The sequence below is a fragment of the Pelodiscus sinensis genome, chromosome 3 (assembly GCF_049634645.1).
Source record: "Pelodiscus sinensis isolate JC-2024 chromosome 3, ASM4963464v1, whole genome shotgun sequence".
NCBI lineage: Eukaryota > Metazoa > Chordata > Testudines > Trionychidae > Pelodiscus > Pelodiscus sinensis.
The window spans coordinates 89,017,487-89,038,039 of NC_134713.1; the positions used below are offsets into that span (position 1 = coordinate 89,017,487).

General features: G+C 41.5%; 1 protein-coding gene across 5 annotated transcripts in view; it reads left to right on the plus strand.

Annotated features, from left to right (window-relative positions):
• The window catches only part of NKAIN2 (sodium/potassium transporting ATPase interacting 2), a 762,798-nt gene extending 754,597 nt beyond the window's left edge, over nucleotides 1-8,201 (plus strand). For 4 of the 5 annotated variants that reach the window (XM_006139449.4, XM_075924074.1, XM_014581721.3 and 1 more), the window contains 2 exons: nucleotides 2,134-2,277; nucleotides 4,948-8,201. In XM_006139449.4, the coding sequence (XP_006139511.1) occupies nucleotides 2,134-2,277; nucleotides 4,948-4,957 (154 nt within the window). In that variant the 3' untranslated portion in view covers nucleotides 4,958-8,201. The remainder of the gene's footprint in view (nucleotides 1-2,133; nucleotides 2,278-4,947) is intronic. The other variant, XM_014581722.3, reaches the window with a different exon arrangement.
• Nucleotides 8,202-20,553: the final 12,352 nt, after the last annotated feature.

Genomic DNA, 20,553 nt, shown 5'->3' on the forward strand with positions numbered 1-20,553 from the left:
TTATTTGCTTTCTTCTCATCTTCTTCTTCTTCTTTTTTAATGGCATGTTGCTTTTGAAATCAGTTTAAGTAGGATGATATATTTTGACTGCAGTGTGAGAGTGACAGTTCCCTCTACTGCCTAGAAACACAAGCTGATACATTTTGGGGTTGAATGAAAAAGAAAATGTCAGCAAAAGCACAAGACTGGAACAGATTTACACTGAAGTCCTTGCTCATCCTTAGACTGCAACATGGCAATGATTTACAAACATCACTTGAACTAGTGCCAAGCAAAAAGCAAGCCAGATTCATTACTGCCCAGGTGAATCGTGCCTCAGTACAGAGGTGTAACTTTTGGGGATTTGTTTAATGTCATAGACTCATTAGATGACAGTGTGACATGTCATGTCTTACAAGAGAGCATCCTTTCCTTTGTGCCTTTTCTCTTCCAATCACTTGTACTGAAGGAGAGAACTAAACATAACTAGGCAACATCAATTCAACCCTAGTAACCATTCACACTGTAATGGAAACATTAAACTAAATCTTGTAATTACTTTTTAGAAAGGAAACCTGCTGCTGAATTACCAGCCATTATTATTTACATGAGTCTGGTATTTACACTTTTGCTGGTTGTGGACTTTGTATTGGGAGGGTGCTCAAGACTTGGCCTTTTGTGAGGCATGCTAGTTTCTGGCAGGATTGTAGCAGTTTTAAATTAAAATAGCGCATAGCTCTCATTTCAGCTCAACCTCAGCTTTTCCTCTGCATATGTTCAAATAAAGATTTTTCACCTGCACTTTTGGAATCATGTTGTACATTTAGAAAATGTTATTTCCTTCCTTGTACTCGGGGTGGCTCATAGGTACTTAGAACAATTCTAATCCTATTTTTTCCTCCGTGTACTGTGCATTGCCATCAACATATGGAGCCCTCTAGCTGAGATATTATCCTATTTTCTTTATGCGCTCTGTGTTTCTTCTTCAAGACTAGTTGATTGCATTTACAGAGCCTCCTAACACTGAGTGGAGGGAATGCTGGAGCTGTAGAAAACAGAAGCCAATATACATTTGAAAGCATGTAGCTGAGACAAATAAATATATGATGAACCTTTAAAACTGAATTCTGTTTTATGGCTCTACTGCTTTTCTGCTTGGGTGCGTGTGATTTTATGGCACTGAAAGACAGAAATCAGTATGAAAGTTAATATTATTTCCAATAAACCCAGAGAAGGCATATTGTCATGTATCAGTGACAGTCAAACAAAGACATGTAATGTTTCCCTCTCACTGAGTAGTGTTTGATCAGGGTTCTATAGAATTCCTTCCTGCAATGTTTAACCATCTTTGACAACATGTAGCAACAGCTTTAAACTGCACACTGCAGAGGCAGGCCAGGAGCACACACGTGTGTATCCTGGAGCAATGCCTTGCCTTCAGCTCTGTTGATGTGCGCAGATCATTTTTAGATAGTGGAATGATAAATTCAAAATTCCATTTAATCATATTGCAGTATCACTAGTTTGTAGCATTTTTTTAAGACAATACTTAGTGGAAATTGCATCCCTTCAATGATAACAGAAGATTATAGTTGGTTGCTTAAAATTTTATGTCTATCTTTCATTTCCACATGGCTCTTGTCTACTGGAGAACAGCAATATTAGCTCCATAAGATTCAAGGGGAAAGTAATTTTAAAATAGCTAGACTTCACACTACTGTGTGTGGCCAAAGATTCTGTGTTTTACAAACAACCAACACCGCTGTGAAGTAGGTAAAGAATATGCACATATTGGTAAATAGCCTGCCAGCGAAATATAATCATCTCTGGGTAGGAATGTGACAGCTGTTTAACAGTGCACAGAAACACAACACAGCAATGCAGGAAGAAATATGAAGAAAAACAGTGAATTCAGTTGAAATTGCAGCCAAGAATTTAGATAGGCTGAAAGTAATTGCTCAACTCAGAATGTGGTTTTGCCAGTGAGGGTTACTATGCAGATCAAATTCTGACATGGGCAATTATATTCTTCTTGCCTATGTTGAAATCATGCACAAACCATGGGCTCATAATTGACCACAAGTGATGAAGACCTAAACTTTGTAACTTATGTGAAAACATCACAGTTCCCCTTAACACCATGTTGGGTTCTAGGCTCAGCACTGAACTAGAGGAAAGAGCACCACCTATTGAATCAGCAACACCACTTCCAACAGCATTGAGCTCTTCCTTGGAGGTCCCCTATCCATCCCAGTGCTGCTTAGTTTCTGAAATCTTCCAGGATCACAGCACAAGGCGGTATGTTTTCTGGTCATATATGATTAATCAAATCCCACTCTTCAAAGTATGTATAATTTCATCACTTGCAGGAATTGGCTAAATACATTGGACCAGATTGATCCAATTTAAGGAAATCTTTGAGTTGTGCAGAGCTGCCTTAGAAACTCTGACACCGTCCACTTTCCTGGCCTCCAGTGATAGCGAAGATTCCTAGTATAGAGGGAGTATGGCATGGGCATTCCTGCGTCCAGTGCTCCCAGGTTGCAGAAATAAACCCTTCAAGCTATGGGCAGCCTCATTTAAATTAAAGCATCTTTGTGGCTGCTATAATTTATGCCAGCCATCGAGGGTCCATAAGGGTGAACTAAAGCTACCTATGCAGTCTCCTTCCTCCATTCTTGCACTTCATGCAGCTCAGCAGGACCAGAGGATATGCACTATTGTGTCTGTGCAGAGAGAGAAGAGAGGTGGCCTTCCTCTGTTGTATTAGGTATCAAAGGCAGGATGTTTATTTGTAATTTATGTTGTAGTTGTGCCTATTGGCTTCAATCAGGGTGGGGGTCCTGTTGTTTTAGACACTGTTCAAAAACCAAGGACACGGTTTCTGCTCTGACAATATAAACTTTCAGTGATTTCATTTGAGTATGGCTGCTTCTGTGTGGTGCCCATAAGACTCACTGAATTGTGGCTTACAGCATGGATTTCAATAATGAGTGCAGCGATTCCTCCCCATCTATTTAATATTTTTGATCCTTTAAGGAAACCTCACAAATATTAGTTCCACCTGTGTAGTTCCAAGTATATTTATTAGCCTTCACCAGTAAATTGTTCACAGGAAGCGATGGATTTTGTGGATTATGATGAGAGAATTCCATCAACCTGAATTTTTATCTGTATTCTAAATATCTATTATGTTTATTATTGAAGTGCCAGCAATGTGCTCCATGCTGCACAAGGCACACAACACAGACAGTTGTGTACAAATCATTTTCCTCTCCTTCCTTCCTCACCATACTTGTTTACAAACTGTCTGACCATAGCACCAGGCTATAAAAGTTGCCAACTAAATAGAACCAAGCAGCACTGATGTTCATGTACATCCTTCCCATGCTCACATGGCTGATACCCCACAACACAGCTTCATGGCAATCTGTGTTGAAAGTGCCCATGCCCACTTTCAGACAACAGGGCAGGAGTGTGCCCACAGGCTTTGAATGATAAGATGATGCAATAAATAGTCAAAAGATGGGAGAGCTGGCATGGAAGGCAAACTGAACACTAGGAGCTGCTCTGTGTCACTGGAATTAGTGAATTAGTGCCAGTGAAATCCAAAAATAAAACAAAACAAACCCCTTGAGTTCTGGAACACGATTCTGCACTGTGTGACCATTTCTCTGGGAGAGTGTTGGAGGGAAGGAGATGTAAATAGAAAGAGAGAGAGTTTTTTTCCCATATTGTTCACAATAAACATGTTTGTTCAAGAAAAAAAGAGATGAAACAAAACATCGTCACTGTCTAATCTTGAAGCCTAATGTGCTGGAGAAATTGTTCAGGCACAGTTCATCCTTAAGAAAAGATTTCCTTGTCATTCCATGAGATTTGTGAATCTTTGAGTTATCTGTCATGTCGATGCCACACAGAAATATTTATAGGCTTTTTGGTTACATGCAATTTACTTTCTGGAGGGACCTGAGCTATGAAATTCAGTTCAGGATCCAAATATCCCAAAGAATAAAGAGGTTTGGATCTAGTGACCCACTTTGGGCCATCTCTAGTTTGTTTGGCCTCCTTCCCTGTTCCTTCATTTCCTCTGCCTGCTGAAATTGCATGATCACTCTGCCTGTATTAGTCTCCTATTATAATGCTGCAGCTACATGTTCAGGTGACTGAATAATAATTTCACATACATTAGGTCAAAGAATTAATGTACATTGTGCCATTTACCATTCAGATTGTCTGAAGATCAGATATAAACCTAGTGTAGGTCTAATTTTCATAAGAGAGCCCCTGATGTGTAGCAGCCATCATAATGCCCAGTCCTTCACAGTGACTATGAATCTGACATGATGTGATTGTCTCTTTCAGCTGAAATGCCTTGATTAGAATTTATTTGTGTAATTTAAACTACTAGCAAAGTTTCACTCAAGTAAACGGCTGTTGAACACCTATCTAGCAAATGGTACCAATACAAGTTTAGTCATAGGCCTTACTAAAGTCAGCAGGAGCTGTGCAGCTAAAACCTTGCACACTTGCTTTGCTGAGGCAGTCATAGGTGATTTGAGTATGCAGCCATTCTGTTCTATATACCAAGTCCATCTATTTTGCTGGATTACCATGGTTCAGGTCCTCCTCTAGGTTACACATGGTCAGCAGCTTGAGAGAATTATAAATACTGCTCCTACCCAAAATGGTTTTGAGAACCTGCTTCAAATACCTTGATAACGTTTTAAAAGATGCTAAAGAGATTATATGAGTAAATCACTTGCCCATGCCTTCTTTCTGTGCACATATGTATGCAATCTGTCTGAGCATGCAAACGGGCAGAGGAAGTGATCTCTGTCTTCAGGGGGGGAGGTTGTTGCAGCTGAACTTTGCAGTCTAGTGGGTGTCTCACATGAAGGGAGGTGATACATCAGTACATTTGTGAGATGATTACAAATATCTTTTTTTCCTGTGTCTCTCTTTTAGGTCAAAGTGAACACGGTGACTTCTGTGTGGGGCTGAAAGACCTTTCAAAAAACTTGTTTCAGGATGGCCCCATGTGTTCTACAAACAGAAAAAAAAAACCACCAACCTTTGTGTTTTAAAAAATGAGCATACACAGAGACAGAGAAACAAAAGGTGCATTCGACCTCTCTTTCCAACAAGTACAGGCAGAGATGTACATTACCCCCTTCCTGGATTTCCTGAATACACAAAAACAACTGCCAGACCTTTGGAAGGTTCAAAAGGAGAAGCATTAGTGCCATCTGCTGGCTATTACGTGTGTTTACTACCTTCATTCTTTTTAATTGAGTTATGAAATTATTTCATCTAATTGAGTTCTTTCTGGGACCACTTCAAGTAGCACCACGTCTCCTTAGTCATTACAATATTTAAAAAAATACCATGATGACCTTGTAACAGAAGCCAATAGACAGCAAGTTGTTTGCCCTAAAGGCTGTACAGTACATACTTGCCTTAACCCAACTAAATTGCACATCAGAGAAACTCAGTGCAGGCTTACTGAAGCGACTTCCTTTAGATTCAACATGCTGCTCTTAACTCTGAAAGATTGTGTGTGTTTATGTGTGTGTGTGTGTGTGTGTGTGTGTGTGTGTGTGTGTGTGTGTGTGTGTGTGTGTGTGTGTCAGGGGAATAGGCTCTGTTGCTCAGCAGCACCAGAGCGACCGTGTATGAAAACTGCCAGCTGTCAGAGAAGTGCTTTACTAATGAGCCTTCACAGTGGTCAAGAAAACAAACAATTTATAACGCTCTAAAAAAAAACCAAATAGAGCTCTGGGGTTGGGAAAGGGGCAAAGGGAATCCCTCATTAAACCAATAACTGAACCTTTCAGAAATAAACACCAGAAACAGTGTTTCGTAACCCCACTGGTTTTATTTATTACACTGTAGGTGCTTTTATAACTACTCTAAATATACCTTTTATTAACTAAAGAGACATCTGCAGATTTCTATCAACAGAGGCCAGCTGAATATGTATTAGCTACGTTTACTCTTTTATATCTAATTTCAGTTGAAAACCCTGTAAGTAAGCATTCTTTTTTCTAATTGCACCAGAAGGGAGTTAACTTTTTTTTTTTTTTTTGGATGGTTGGTGTAGAGTAGAGAGAGACTAGCTGCATTGGTGAAATATTGGAGACCTTTTTGTGGTATATTTGGGGATATGTTGTGTGTTAGAATGTGTATTTTATCTTCCTGTATTATTGTGGCTGAAAAAAAAACTGTGCTGTTATGTAGTTGGCAACAAGATGCCTTTGGGGATTTTACTTAGTAGGTCAATGTGCTTATGACATATTCTGAACTCATAGGAACGTTTGTTTTATTCTGAATTTGATCTGTATTTTCAAGCACTTAGGCAGCTTTCATTAGGAAAAAAAATATTTTGCTCAGGCTTTTCAAGAACTTGAACTGTCATTCTTTCTTTGCTCAGAATCTGCACAGACAAATACATATGCCTGCCACATACACCTGAAAGCCACCTGTCCTTGAGGCATGAGGGTTCAGTGCTTGGAAAGGTACAAGTCATCACAAAGTTACTCTTGTCTTAGTTTGACAAACCTTCACAGTCTCTGTGGTTTATAGGTTCTGTTGCCCTGAGCACTAACTCTACTTATCCATTATTATAGAAATTGGCACCCTTTGCTGTGTATGCATGGATGTAACATGTCACAAACAATAAATCTGGATAATGACAGTGTGGCAAGTATTTCCCACTGAAAATAAGATATAAGACAGGCTTAGGAACTATATTTACATTAATTCTGTAAGATTTTCTCTATATGTGTGTGTGTGTGTATGTGTGCATGTATGTATGTATATATAATACACACCTACATATATTGAGGGAAGCTGTATAACATTTTGGCTTGAACATGGGGCTAAGAGCCAGGATTTCCTGATTTTTAATCCCGGTTTCTGACAAGCCATGTGACTACAGACAAGTCACTTAGGCCCTGGACCAGCAAACCACTTTAAATGCTTAATGTCTTTTGCTAAATTGGGGTCTTCAAAAATTTTCCTATGTGGGTAACTAAGTTTAGACTCCTAATCTATATTTAGTAGAGCTGGCTAGAAACTGGAATTGCCCATTCTATGAAAAATTCTTACAGCTCAAACTCTTTTTCATTATGACTCAGAAAAAAAAAAGCTGAAATTTCTGACAAATATCTGACAAATTTTGAGTTGGGCCAATTGAAACATGTTGTTCCTGTTGAACCATTTTGTTTTGATCATGCTGATTTATTTCATATTAACTTTTATATTAGATTTTAAATGTTTACAAATGCAGATAAATTAAATATAAAAGTCCAGATTAAATTAATCAAAATGTATAAAATAATGAAAAAGTCAAAAACAATTCATTTTCACTTCTTCCCATCAAAAATACTGTTCCAGTGAAACATTTTGAATTAAACACAACTGCATTTTTCATTTACATTTTTTTTTACCAGCTCCAGTATGTAAGCACCTAAATTGTGGCTTATTTTCAAGGATAATGAGCAGTCATGCCTTGCATTGACATTCCATTCACATTGAATGGGAGCTATATTTGCTCTGCTCCTTTGAAAGTTAAACAGTTTATTTAGGTGCCTCAGCATGGATTTAGGGCCCTAACTTTAGGTACCCAAGTTAGAAAATTTGTCCTTAACATCACTCTGTTTCAGTTTCCCCAACTATAAAATGGGAATAATAATAACTACCTCACACAGTGGTTGTGAGGATTAATTAATGTTTGTGCAGTGCTTAGAATTACTATGTAAGTGCTAAGTATTAAAAATAATGTGTGTATATTTATATATTGCATATGTACACACATATGTATACATACACTCAAATATATAAAGATATATACACATATATATAGTAGGCATTCATATTCCTGATTAAGTTGCAGTTAAAGCACTAGTATTTCAGGACTGTTGACTACTACACTAAAGGATGATGTCTTGGAAGCAGTTTGGAGCACAGTAGTGTGAAAATATCTGGAATGACATTTTTGATTTGTACAGCTGTATCCACCTCAAAATCCAGTAAAGAATGTTATTTTTCTAGGCTGGGTTTTTGTTATAAAGCTAAATATTCAGAAGGCAAGAGTTACAATCCAAATGTGTCTTTTTTTTTCCTTTTTGCGTTTGTTAATTCTGAATGTATTTTTAACAAAAGTGATTTTTTTTACTTACTAGTGTAATTTGCATTAAAAAATAAATGAAAAAAATATATAGGCTTCCAAGCTATTCATGGCCCATCTGGTGCTATTCACAATTTGCAAGAAACTTAGAATTACAGTTCCTGGCCGACAACAATCCAGCATGAGGACTCCTTTTAAATTTACAAGATGCCGCATGAATGTGTCAGTGCTGAAAAGAAATTGCCAGGTCATGACATCATTTTAACTGAGTCATAGGTAACACGTATTTTCATTATCTACTGACACTAAAAGGATCCTTTTACAAGGCTCACTGCAACAGATGCATTGTCATTTAGAAAATGTCTTTTTATTTTGTCTACTCATCAGGAATGTTAAGTCTGTGACAGGTTTACAGTTGCCAACAGTGCTAAGTACTGTATTAAGTAATCCTTGCTAAGAGGGAGCTATGTAATATGGATTTTTCCACTGCAGTTCATTTATTAAAATGCTGCTTCATTGCCCATACAGTGCAATAACACAATAAAATGAAAACCTGACTTAAGCAACCATGTCAAGGGCCTCACAAAAATTGGTTACTTAGATTACATGCTTAATAAAGGTGGCCCAGAATTGTTTCTTAAGATAGGCGATTGCTTAAGAGTAGCCTTTTACATGGGTATTTTAATCCTTTCATTATTATTCTGTGCATACCCTCATAGGTACTACTGTGTATAAGTTACAATTCAGATACGTGAGAAGACAAGCTCTGTGACCCAGAAGGCTGGTTGTGGTACTAAGTTATTGTATAGCATTTTGGAAGGGGTTGGGCCAGACTATGAACAGTGTTCCCTCTAAACTCCATTGCAGCACGCTTCACAGGTGATTAATCAGCCCCACCCAGTCAGAGGCTCAGGGCTCCTTGCACGGAGCTGACTGACTGGTTGGGGCTGATTAATCACCTAGGAAGCTGTGCTGCCACACAGTTAAGAGGGAACACTGACTATAAACTACAAATGCTATACACAGTGATTCCTGGTTGTATCTGGATGGGATTTAAGCTATTAACTCTGAAGTTGAATCTTTTAATCTTTTAAATATTGACAGCCACCCCGTGAAAACAGTGATGCACCTGCTCTCATACACATGAACTTCTATATATCTTCAGAATGCCAAACAAAATTCTTTGTAAAATCAAACCTGAAGGCCTGTATCATTTGTATTTTCCAAAAAGTATTAGTTGTCTGTATTTTTCTTTTTAAACTTTATTAATCAGAACACAAGTTTGTTCTTGAGAAGATGGAAGGCTCCATCTATAAATTAATAGTGATGTTTGTTTTTAAGTGTAACCCTTATAGGGTATGTCTACACTATGGGATAAGGTTGAATTAAGATAGGCAACTTCAGCTACGTTAATTGTAGCTCAATTCAACTTTTGGAGCTGTCCATACTGCAGGAAGTTGAAGGGAGAACTGTCCCTTACTCCTCGTGGAAGCATCGACCGGAGTGCCCTCTTCACTAGACCCACTAATTCAAACCCTGGAAGATCAAGAGTGGCAGCTTCGATCTCCTCTGTAGTGAAGACATACTCATAGGTGGAATCTAACCTGGGATCTCTGGCTTAGTGCATAAGCCTCTACTGCATGAGCTAAAAGCCAGCTGGCTCTCGGCTAAGGCTGTAGAGCAAACTCATTCTTTCTCTCTGTAAGTGATGTAAGTACCACTACTTGGGACAGTGAACCATGCTCAGAAGGTGTGTGTGAGTTACATAAGCATTTTCTAATAGTAAGCTTAAGCCGGGCTGAAAGCAACTCATGCGTTCATCAGGTTTGTATTCTAGTCATTCCCTTGTTATTACAACACCTTCGTATTGTATATGGACTCTGACTCAATGCTGAAGAACACTGCTGGTTAGATGTGCTGCTGGCAGCACTATATCAATTGTTCCATTACAACTTGAGAACAATGTAGATTGGATGCTGGATACACACATCAATCCATTCCAGAAAAGTGTATGTACTTTTAAATGTATCTAGTTCTTGTGACAAATGCACTTTAGACTGAAATAATCTGTTTATACATAGAACAAATATCATATTGACTGAGTGCTGGCTAGCCTCGACCTCAGAATTCCAATAAGAATGCCAATCAGCACCAACTGGATTTATACATCTGTTCACTAGACTCTGGACTAAAGCACTGATGTGCCTGAATCTGGACTGAGGCCATTGGTTCATGGCAAAAAAGTGATCCCGTTCATCTGTCAGATGTTCTCCATTGTTTGGCTGCATCATAATGTTGTGCATGGATCATATCGGCATGTTTTGTAACTTGGAGAACGATGGCACAACATTAATGCTATATAACAACTAGCCATGTGGCTAAGTGATACACAATCAAAATATTTTTCTGCAAACAATGGGGGGAAATCCTCAACTATTACACAAAAACATTAGTTCCTGATAATATTGTATATATATTCCTTACATGTATCTTGCCACTAACTGCCTTTCCAGAAATCCAAAGTGTTTTTTAATATACACTCTTTCCTTAGAAGGTGCTTTATCTAGGCATCTGGCTCCTAAATCAAATGTAAAGTCTCTCTTTATGGGCCTGGTTCAAGCTAACTGAAGTTGTAGACAGTCATTCCATTGATATTGGTTGACTTTGGATCAGACCCTACCAAACATGCTACATTCTAGATTGCTCATTAAACAACCCAGTCATGCTGTCTACACAGTCATATTCCCCGCATGTCAACATTGACCTGTCCTTTGCTTGGCCTGCCCCTCACATAGTGACTAAGGGGCTGTGGGCCCTTAGGGAAGCCTCACTTTGTGAAAAATAGGGAGTAGCATCCATCTTGCTGGGGGAAGTCTGTGGATTCCATCACGTTGACATTAATGGTGGATAGCAGCCATTTTGGGTAAGGGAAAAAACTTCAAAGCAATTGAAGACAGAAATCAATGAGACTCGCAATAAAACTTCAAGAGTTGGCAACACTATAATCACAATAACAATCAAGGACTTTCTTTTTCTCTAAAGTAAATCCTTGTTGGAATCATTTTCAAACATTTGCTAAAAGTTATCGTTCAGTGATCACAAAAAACTCATAAATAGCAATGATTACAAAATGAACGAGTGGGAAAATATATTAGTGAACAAGTTCACTGAATCAGACTCAAGCTTCAATCAGATAATATATAGGCTGCTTTTTGTGCTTTCCCTCACACACACACACACACACACACTCTTTCAAGTGATTGGTTAAGGTTTGTATACATGTGTGGGAAAGCACTTTTATTCATGTGCAATTGAGCATATTTATATATCATTGATATTCATGCAACTGTATGTATTTACATTAGAAGTGCTGGCACCTCACCCTGCACGTACTCTAGCTGTGTGTGCTTGGTAATGAAGGCATTCTAAAACTACCTTGAAATCACTTTCCACTTCTCCCTACTATTCCCTAGTTGATAAATAGACCTCAGTGCTGGTGGGCCATGGCCATGACTCAGGCACTTTTTGGTCAGGACAAACCTGGATAGTGCTGCTACACCACACACCAGGTTGCAGTGCCACTCGCTCAGATTTAGAGGGAGTGTGGGTGTAGGGCTCTAAGATCAGAGAGGTCAAGATGCTGGTGTGGGGAAGGGATGGAGCCTGAGAGGAGAAAAGAAGGGTCAGGCATAGTGGAAAATCTCTCTCTCTCTCTCTCTCTCTCTCTCACACACACACACACACACACACACACTCTCTCTCTCTCTCTCTCTCTCTCTCTCTCTCTCACACTCACACACACACACACACACACACACACACACACACACACACACTTTAAATACAGCTCCTCCTCCAGAGAGCTTTAAAGACCCAGCCATTTTTTTCAGACATGCATTCTGTTTATAAAGGTTAGGCTCAGTACCTGTGGAGAGGAAAGGTGCAGGGAGGACCACACAGAGAGGCAGGAGGCATGTGGGGGCACCACATTTAGCTATTAAAATTGTGGCAGGGAAATCGGGGGTGCCTCCTGAGTGCAACCATGAGTCACCTGTGGATCCAATCTCAACAAAAATTACTCCATGTGACTTTATTTGGAATTCAGTTTCTGTGTTTACTACCTGTCTGTAACATTCCCATATTGTTAGTAGGTAGCCCTAGTTATATTTATGACAGCAATGAGGAACCCTAGACATGGACCAGAACTACATTGGACTAGGTACTGCACAAAGCAGAAAAAAGAAAGTTCCTGTTCCAAAGTGCTTAGAGTCTGTGTAATCTAGGCACTTTACCGGTGGGGTTACCAACCCTTCAGGATTATCCTGAAGTCTCCAGGAGTTAAAGATTATGTCATGTAATGAAATCTGCAGGAATTCATGCAACCAAGGTTGCCAGTCCTATTTACAGTAGAAATAGCAAAATGCAATAGCTGAGTTTACAGTCTAATATTGGATAGAGATGTAATGCAAAAAAGAGGATATAACACAAAAGTAGGAAAAGAATTTGAGGTGCAAGAAAGTAGATTATAGCTATAAAGGTATATTGTTTATTTGTATAAACGTGCACACTATGATAGTTCAGTTATATTTTAATATGAGCAAAATACGTTTGCTTGTTCTAGTTATTTATTTTCATATTGGCTATGTTGTGCTTTGAGGCACCAAGATTTGGTTTAATTAGGTTAAAGTTTAGCATGCACTGGTGTGTTTTTACTATTATGTCAACAGCATAGGCTCTTGGCTATGGCAGTTAAATCAAAATACATTAAGAATGAGATGATCAAAGTATTACAGAAAACAAACCATTTTTGAAAAATCTTCACTAATTGGTAGATAATTACCAACTGGAAAACAAGGACAAATGTGATGTCATAAGGGGTCCAGTCTGCTTTAGCTGTTTTCCTTAGAGATGTGCCTATGTTTTATAGGTCACTTTTTAAAACTGGAATAATATGAACTTCATTGTCACATGAGATCAGTATTGTGCCTTATAGATTAAATTCAATCCTGACCTGGGGAAAGGTCTATATCACTACTAAAGCCCTGTTTCTAGTGTTAAGTAGCATATATAGTTCATGCTGACTTTGTGAATTCACTCTAACAGTTCACTTCCTAGATTTGGTGAATCAGGCTCAGATTACTCAAAGTGTACAGGGACTCTAATCTCAGGAGGGTCCCTGATTAGCTAGTTGGTTTTTAACCAGCCTCACTAGTTTTCCTTCTTCACTGCGGGTTGCAATGTGAACAAGGGAGGTTCACATGTAACATGTAAGTTACACGTCGAAAGAAGTCCTAGGCCATTCCAATCATTGCTACATGAGGCCACCAACAGATGATTCCACTACAACCTTCAATTGCCTTGGCCCCTTGGAGTGCTGCTGGCACAATACCCGGTTCTCATTCTCTGGGATGGCCTCAGTTTCCAATGTGGCAGATCCTACGCCACTTGGCATCAAAAAGCAGGCTGGACCCAAGGATTGCCAACAAGGAGGACTAAGGAAGTTTAGGGAGTCAGGGGCTTCTGAGAGCTTGGGAGGAAGGGGTAGGGGGTTCCCTGAACTGAGTTCTTGGGAAGGGGTGGTTGTAGGGGTCAGGACAGGATAGGGGTCAAGCTGATTTGAGGGGAAAATGCCTAAAAGGGGAAGAGGAGGGTCAATCTGGGGGGGTTGCCGTGGAGGAAAAGAGGAAAGTCAGGTTGGTGATGGTGGCAGTATCTGGAAGGGGGAATGGGCTGGTAGTAGAGACAGTGCATGGGACGGGGAGGGAGTTCAGACTAGTGGGATGGTGCCTCAGTCAGAGTAGTGGGGGGCAGTTCCTGGGAGAAGGGGAGTGAGGCTGGTGGGTGGGTGCCTAGAAGAGGAAGAGTGGGAATGAGGCAAGTGGAGAGATCAGTCGCTGGGAGAGGAAAGGGGATTTCAGATTGGTGGGAGCAGGCATTGTCACGTTTTCTGTCTCTCAGCGGCTACAGCCTGGTTTGATCCAGTCATTCATGATGCAGAGCAGGAAGACCAAATTTCCAAGTGAGTGGGATTGCAACTTGGCATGCTGGGTTTCAGTCCTGCTCACACTTGATGCCCAAGAGCTGGACTGCCTCTTGGCCCTTTCCCAAATGGCCATAGTGATCAGACACATAAGAGTAGGGCAGCTTCTCTGGTCCCTTTACGTGGCTCAGCTTATCTTTGGCTTGTTTTGCCTCCTTCGTAGTGCTATTATCATGAGCCATCAGAGTCACAGCCCCCTCTTCAGTGTCCCAGTAGCTAGGCAACACAGCCCCCAAGTCCACCTTTCTCTCCAGGGGAAAGAGAACCAGCTTTCCTGCTTGTTCATCTGTTGAACGAGCCCACAGTCAGTAGCTTGGAATCAGTCTCTTAGTTGTACTGATTTCAATCAATCTTGTGGCCAGAGCCAGCTGAGATTCCGGGCCCCTTTCCCTTAAGCGCCCATAAGGTTACTTTCTTAGCCTGCCTGTTTTTCAATAGGCAACAACCTGTTTCTGATTCAGGAGGCTCAGGCATCCAATTCACTAATGTATTCTCTCTTTTCTGGTTTGCATGGCCTCCAGCAAATTGGTCTCTACTTTCATCAGGACCCTTTTCACCTATAGCTGGGGAGCCAGCTGAGTTCAGTTCTAAATCTCACTTCATAAATACACACAAGAGATTAGCTCCAACTTAGCAAATGCTGCACAGAGCAAGAGAAAGTGGGTATTTGGGGTTTTTTAATCAAATCACTATATGTGATTGAATAAATTAATATGAGTTTTTATAATCTATCTCCAATCAAATAGTAGTAATTAGTGATTGGAGATAGTCTCATATTTATACATTGTCTCTCACATGCTCTGCCTCATTTAAGAAAGGTGGAGAGCCCTAAATTTCCATAGTGCACCGGGGCTACACAATTAATTAATCCAGTCTTGAAAGGAACAGAAAACAAAAGTTTCAGCTAACAACATCTCAGGGTACATCTAGACTGCAGAGTTTTTCCGGGATACCAGGAAAAGTTCTGCCACATCCAAGGAACGAAAAAGCAGATGCGGTGTTTTGGCATCCCTGTAAACCTCATTCTATGAGGAAGAAGGGATGTGCTGAAAGAGGCTTTCTTTCTGATATTTGGCCCAGTGTAGATGGGCCAATTGTCAGAAAGGCCTCTTTTAGAAGAAGAACAGAAAAAGATACACAAATTGCACTTCACAATTTGTGTATCTTTTTCCGATAGAACTTTGTAGTTCAGACACAGCCTCAGTAAACTAACAGATTCCTGTACAATACATGTTTATATATATTAACATGCTACACAACTTTTTACCTGGATACAGATATAAAGCAGCAGCTATGAAAGAACAACAACAAAAGACTGCAAATTGATGCTGTCACAAAAAGGATGATGGATTGATTCAATTAATCAGTCCGTCATTTCTAAGAGTTCTGCAGGGAGTTATTTACCAAAGCCATACCCTGTTTATTCTCTTCTCTGGAGAGTATACATTCTGTCATTTTTCTTCATTATTCTTCCTGTTTCATACATCAACTTTTGGAGCATATTCTCATCATGGTGTGTGGGAAGCTGCACATGTAAATCTCCCCCTCCTGCCATTTACTAATTTAAAGCTTTGCATTGAACACTTCCACTAGTACAGCCTGCAAGCTTTGTTTATTGCCTTTCTGACAGTGAGAAGCACTAAGCAAGTGTGTCAAATTGAGGGGGTTTTTATTATTATTATTATTTAATCTATGCTTTTACTATTTGATTCATGTACAGTAGATTTAGGCCCTGATCCAACAAAGCATTTAAGAGCATGCTTAATTTTAAGCATGTGAATACTCCTATTGAAGTCAATGGGATTATTTATGTGCTTAAAGTTAAATGCATATTTAAGTGTAATACAGACTCCATCATTATTATTATTCTAAAAACCGCCATAGGAATGCGTACTTAGCCCTATCCAACCTTGGCACTGAAAATACCGGTAGATGCCGATTATTAGGTGTTTGTGATATTTCAAGGGTTAAATATAAAGAAATGATCTCTGAGGTGAGAAGGCATATACTCTAAAATGTGATCAAAAACACAAAGAAGGAACAATTGGCGTGTGTGCGTGTGTATTGGTAAGTGTAAATAAACACATACACACACAGATATATAGCAGACACACTTAGAAAGCTCATTCCAATTTTAGAGGTATAGTTAGTTCTAATAGTGTCTCTGATTTAAAAATATAAAAATATAAGGGATATCATTAGCACTAGTAATACTTCTAAAACCGGAATGAACATTCTAAGTGTGTCTGCTATATACGTATAGCTGAGATATGAGTGAGATTATAAAAAGTACACACGATCTAGCTTTACTCCACTAAAGTAAATCCAGTAGGTAAGAGTTAGGCCAGAGACTTCAGTGGAGCCATGAAAATGTATACTGGCTGAGGATGTACCCTAGCGTGTTTTTGAAAACCCACTCTAGTTACATATATACACAAACATTATATGTGGTGGTAACATTTGTGTTATGAAGGCAGCTGGGACACCAAGGACATTAGCCAGCTGAGTTTGCCAGCAGAGAAAGGGAGGTGTTTTTCTTCAACCTGCAAGTACTCTGCAAGGAAGAACCCACAGGCTGTGTCTAGACTGGCAAGTTTTTCCAGAAAATCAACCGCTTTTCCGGAAAAACTTGCCAGCTGTCTACACTGGCCGCTTGAATTTCCGGAAAAACACTGATGATCTCATGTAAGATTGTCAGTGCTTTTCCGGAAATATTATGCTGCTCCCATTTGGGCAAAAGTCTTTTTCCAAAAGACTTTTGCACAAAAGGGCCAGTGTAGACAGCACAGTACTATTTTCCGCAAAAAAGCCCCGATCGCGAAAATGGTGATCGGGGCTTTTTTGCGGAAAAGCGCATCTAGATTGGCCACGGATGCTTTTCCGCAAAAAGTGCTTTTGCGGAAAAGCATCCTGCCAATATAGACGCGCTTTTCCGAAAATGCTTTTAACAGAAAACGTTTCCGCCCTCGCTTGGGCCAAAACTTTGAAAGGTCTCAGTTCTGTCTTCTTCCTGTTCTACTCCTCTCATGGTACTGCAGAGAGACTACATATGCACCAGCAGCAAACACAATTTTCTACACTCTGGGTCCTAGTGGTGCCCCTCCACAGTCTGGCACCTGAGGCGACCACCTCAGTTCTCCTCATGGTAAGGCCAGCCCTGCTCCTATATATCAAAAGTGAAAATGAATCAGGTGACAAATTTAGGAAGGCCAGAGAAGGGCTAGTGCCTCTATAATGGAAATAATGTGGAGGCTCTGCCTTGTGCATACTCTACAGCATGAGAGGTTGGAAATCAAAGGGAGAGAGGGATGGAGCATCTGTCATCGGGCCCAGGTTTGAGACAAGGAACAAATCTCAGAGGGGCTGTAATGAGCCAGGGACTCTCAGGAACCTCCTTTCCTAGCATGCAACAGGCTGCCTCCTCCTCTCAGATTCCTACTACCTCCCCTCTTATCCTTTTCTCTCCTTCTTCCATCTCCCACTCCTGAGTTGAATCATTCTTGTTACTAATTATATCTAAAATCCAGTCAGTTTGCCAAATTCACTTGCATTTCTTATAGATATTATAAAATGTTGGGCAAATACATTCACTGAAATCTTCCAACAGTCGAGAAACTATGAAATCTTCCAACAGTCGAAGACTTCCCTTCCCAGCTTTCTAAAATCTAGTGCAGGCTTATAGTCTCTGTGGATTGGTATCAGAATGTATGAAACTTCGGAAACACCTGGGAGCCCACAAACACAACATGGATGAGCAGCTTCCTCAAAACAAGCACACTAATATCAGACTACCAAGGCAACTGCTGGCAGGTTTTTGACATATTTGGAGCATGCCAAAGGTTTGGGCTATAGACACAGAAACAGCCACTCAGTCGGCTTCACTTAAGGAATTAAGTGTAGAACAAACCCCTCTTTACCCCCATAAAGTATTGCAGGGAGTGTGTTTTAACTGTCACTGTTACACTCCTCGGGGACTCCATACAGCCATTTGTTTCATATGCTTTGGATATGGGATATGGACCAGGAATCTTTCTACTGAAATAACTGTTATAACGTAGAGAGGAACAAATCTTCCCCAGGATGTCGTGCCTGTTAACAGACTGGAGGATTGGGAATGTAGCCCAGTTATGTTTCATAGAAATATGCCTGCTCTATACCAAATAAGTGGGACTTGATTCTCATTTACACTTTGTACCACTCAGGGAGTTTAAAGAGACTTTCAAGTATCTGCTAATTAATTTATGTCCACTTTAAGGTTCCTTTACATTTCTAGAGGGGAGTCAAGGGGCACTTACATTACTAGAGGGGAGTCAAGTATAAATGAGAATCAGGCCCAGAGTATTTAACTGAGAGTTATCTAGCCACTGAAGAGCCTGACTCAGCATTCATGTTGCCAACCACCAGATCAAATTCAGTGATGAATCTTGTTCACGTGCCACCTAAGGCACATTTTGCATGTGCTAAGAAGACTAATCCACCCACCCAGTTCAAAAATATATTTAAATATTCACCATCCAATGCAAATTAGCAATTGGTGCAGTGGCTGGTTTTCCAAGATAGATAATCAGTTAATCTAGAGACTTGGGAGAGGGATTTTTCTGACCAAGCATGACTGTGGAATCTTACCAATGAAAATTGGAAGTATAACAAATCTTCTTAGCCTTGTAACAAGTGGGCTGCAGTTTAAACTCCTGCACATAGGGTCAGGGATATGTGGGAAAGTAAGTGAAAAAGGAAAATAAAGCAACATAACCATTATAACCTAAAAGAAGCAGATGAAGCACTTCTAGAAAAAATAGCAGCAACAGACAAAACACAAGACCTGATAGTAATGAGGGACTTTAACGCCTCAAACGTCAGTTGGAGAAGTAATACAGTAAAGTACAAAATGTCCTGTAAGTTCTTGGAAGGTATTTAGGATGTTTTGTTTCAGAAAGTGAGGGATGTTACCAGAGAGATGGCCATTTCAGACTTGATTTTGAGCAACAGGAAGAAATCAGTTTTTTATCTGAAGATAGGAGGCAAGTCAGATGAGAATGATCATGAAGTGATACATTTCATGTGTCTAAGGAAAGGAAGGAGAGCAGCAGAATAAAGAATTCAAAAAGAAGACTTTTAAAAACTCAGAGAACTGGTCTGTAAGGTCCCTTAGGAAGAACACCTAAGGAATTAAGGTGGTATCAGATCATTCTTTGGTCAGTTATGTTAATCATTTCTTAAACCTACTAGCCAATTAGCCCGTCATAAGACGGGATTTTCAGGTCTTCTCTCCTGAGCTCTCTCGCTCTCTCTCTCTCTTCCTAGTGCCTCCCCCGCTCTCTCTCAGCTCTCCTCCTCTTCCTGCCTCTCTCTCCGTCTCTTTCTTTCTCTTCTCTCCCTCCTGCCTCTCACTCTCCCTTTCTCTTCTCCTCCTCCTCCTGCCTCTCTCTCCCCGCCCCTCTTCCCCTTCTCCTTCCCTTCCCCTTCCCTCCCACCGTGGCACTTGGCTGAGTGATGCCTGCTCAGCTGGGCTGCCGCAAGGGAGGGGAGCGGGGCGGTGACGTACACGGCTGGGGCTGGGGCTGTGTACATCACCGCTCTCCCTTCCCCTCCCATCCCGGGGGAGCCCAAACAGACCCTTGCACTGCTGGCTCCCCCGGTGGCCCGGCTGAGGGGCGCAGCACTCAGCTGAGTGCCACAGCAGGAGGGGAAAGGGGGCGGTGACGTACACGGCCCCGCCCCCTGGCCATGTACTTCACCGTCCCACCCCTATCCTCTCCCTCCACGGCAGCTCGGCTGAGTGTTGGCCCAATGGCCTGGCTAAGGGGCGCCCACTCAGCGCCACGGCAGGAGGAGGAAGGGGGGCGGTGATGTACATGGCCCCGCCCCCTGGCCGTGTACATCACCGCCCCGCCCCCCTTCCTGTCCCACCAGGGCTCAGCTGAGCGGCGTAGTGCCAGCACCACTCTGCTGGGCCCCGCATCAGGGGAGCAAGCGACAGCAAGCAGCCATTTCGGGTCCGGCTGCGGCCAGCTCTGCTTCCCACCCCCTCTTCCTGCCGGTAAGCCCCACAGCCTCCCCGGGTCCCGCCCCCGCCAGCACTGCTTCCCTCCCCCCTTCCTCCGGGCCCCCCCATCGTCCCCTACAGCTCCCGATCCCCCCCAAGTTCTGCTTCCCACCCCCCTTCCGGCCAGCCCGCCCCCTTCCCCTCCCTGTGTGGCGCCCTGCCCCCCTTCCCCTCCCTCTCCCTCCGTGGCATGCTGCGCCACTCCCAGCTGAGAGGCGCTCCCGCCGGGCCCTGGCAAGGGAGCAAGCAGCGGCAAGTGGCCCTTTGGGGTCCACGCTCCCCACAGCGGGCCCGGCTTAGGTGGGCCCTGCGGGAGCGGCGGTCAATGGGGCCCGGGGTTGCAAGCGGCTGTTTGGG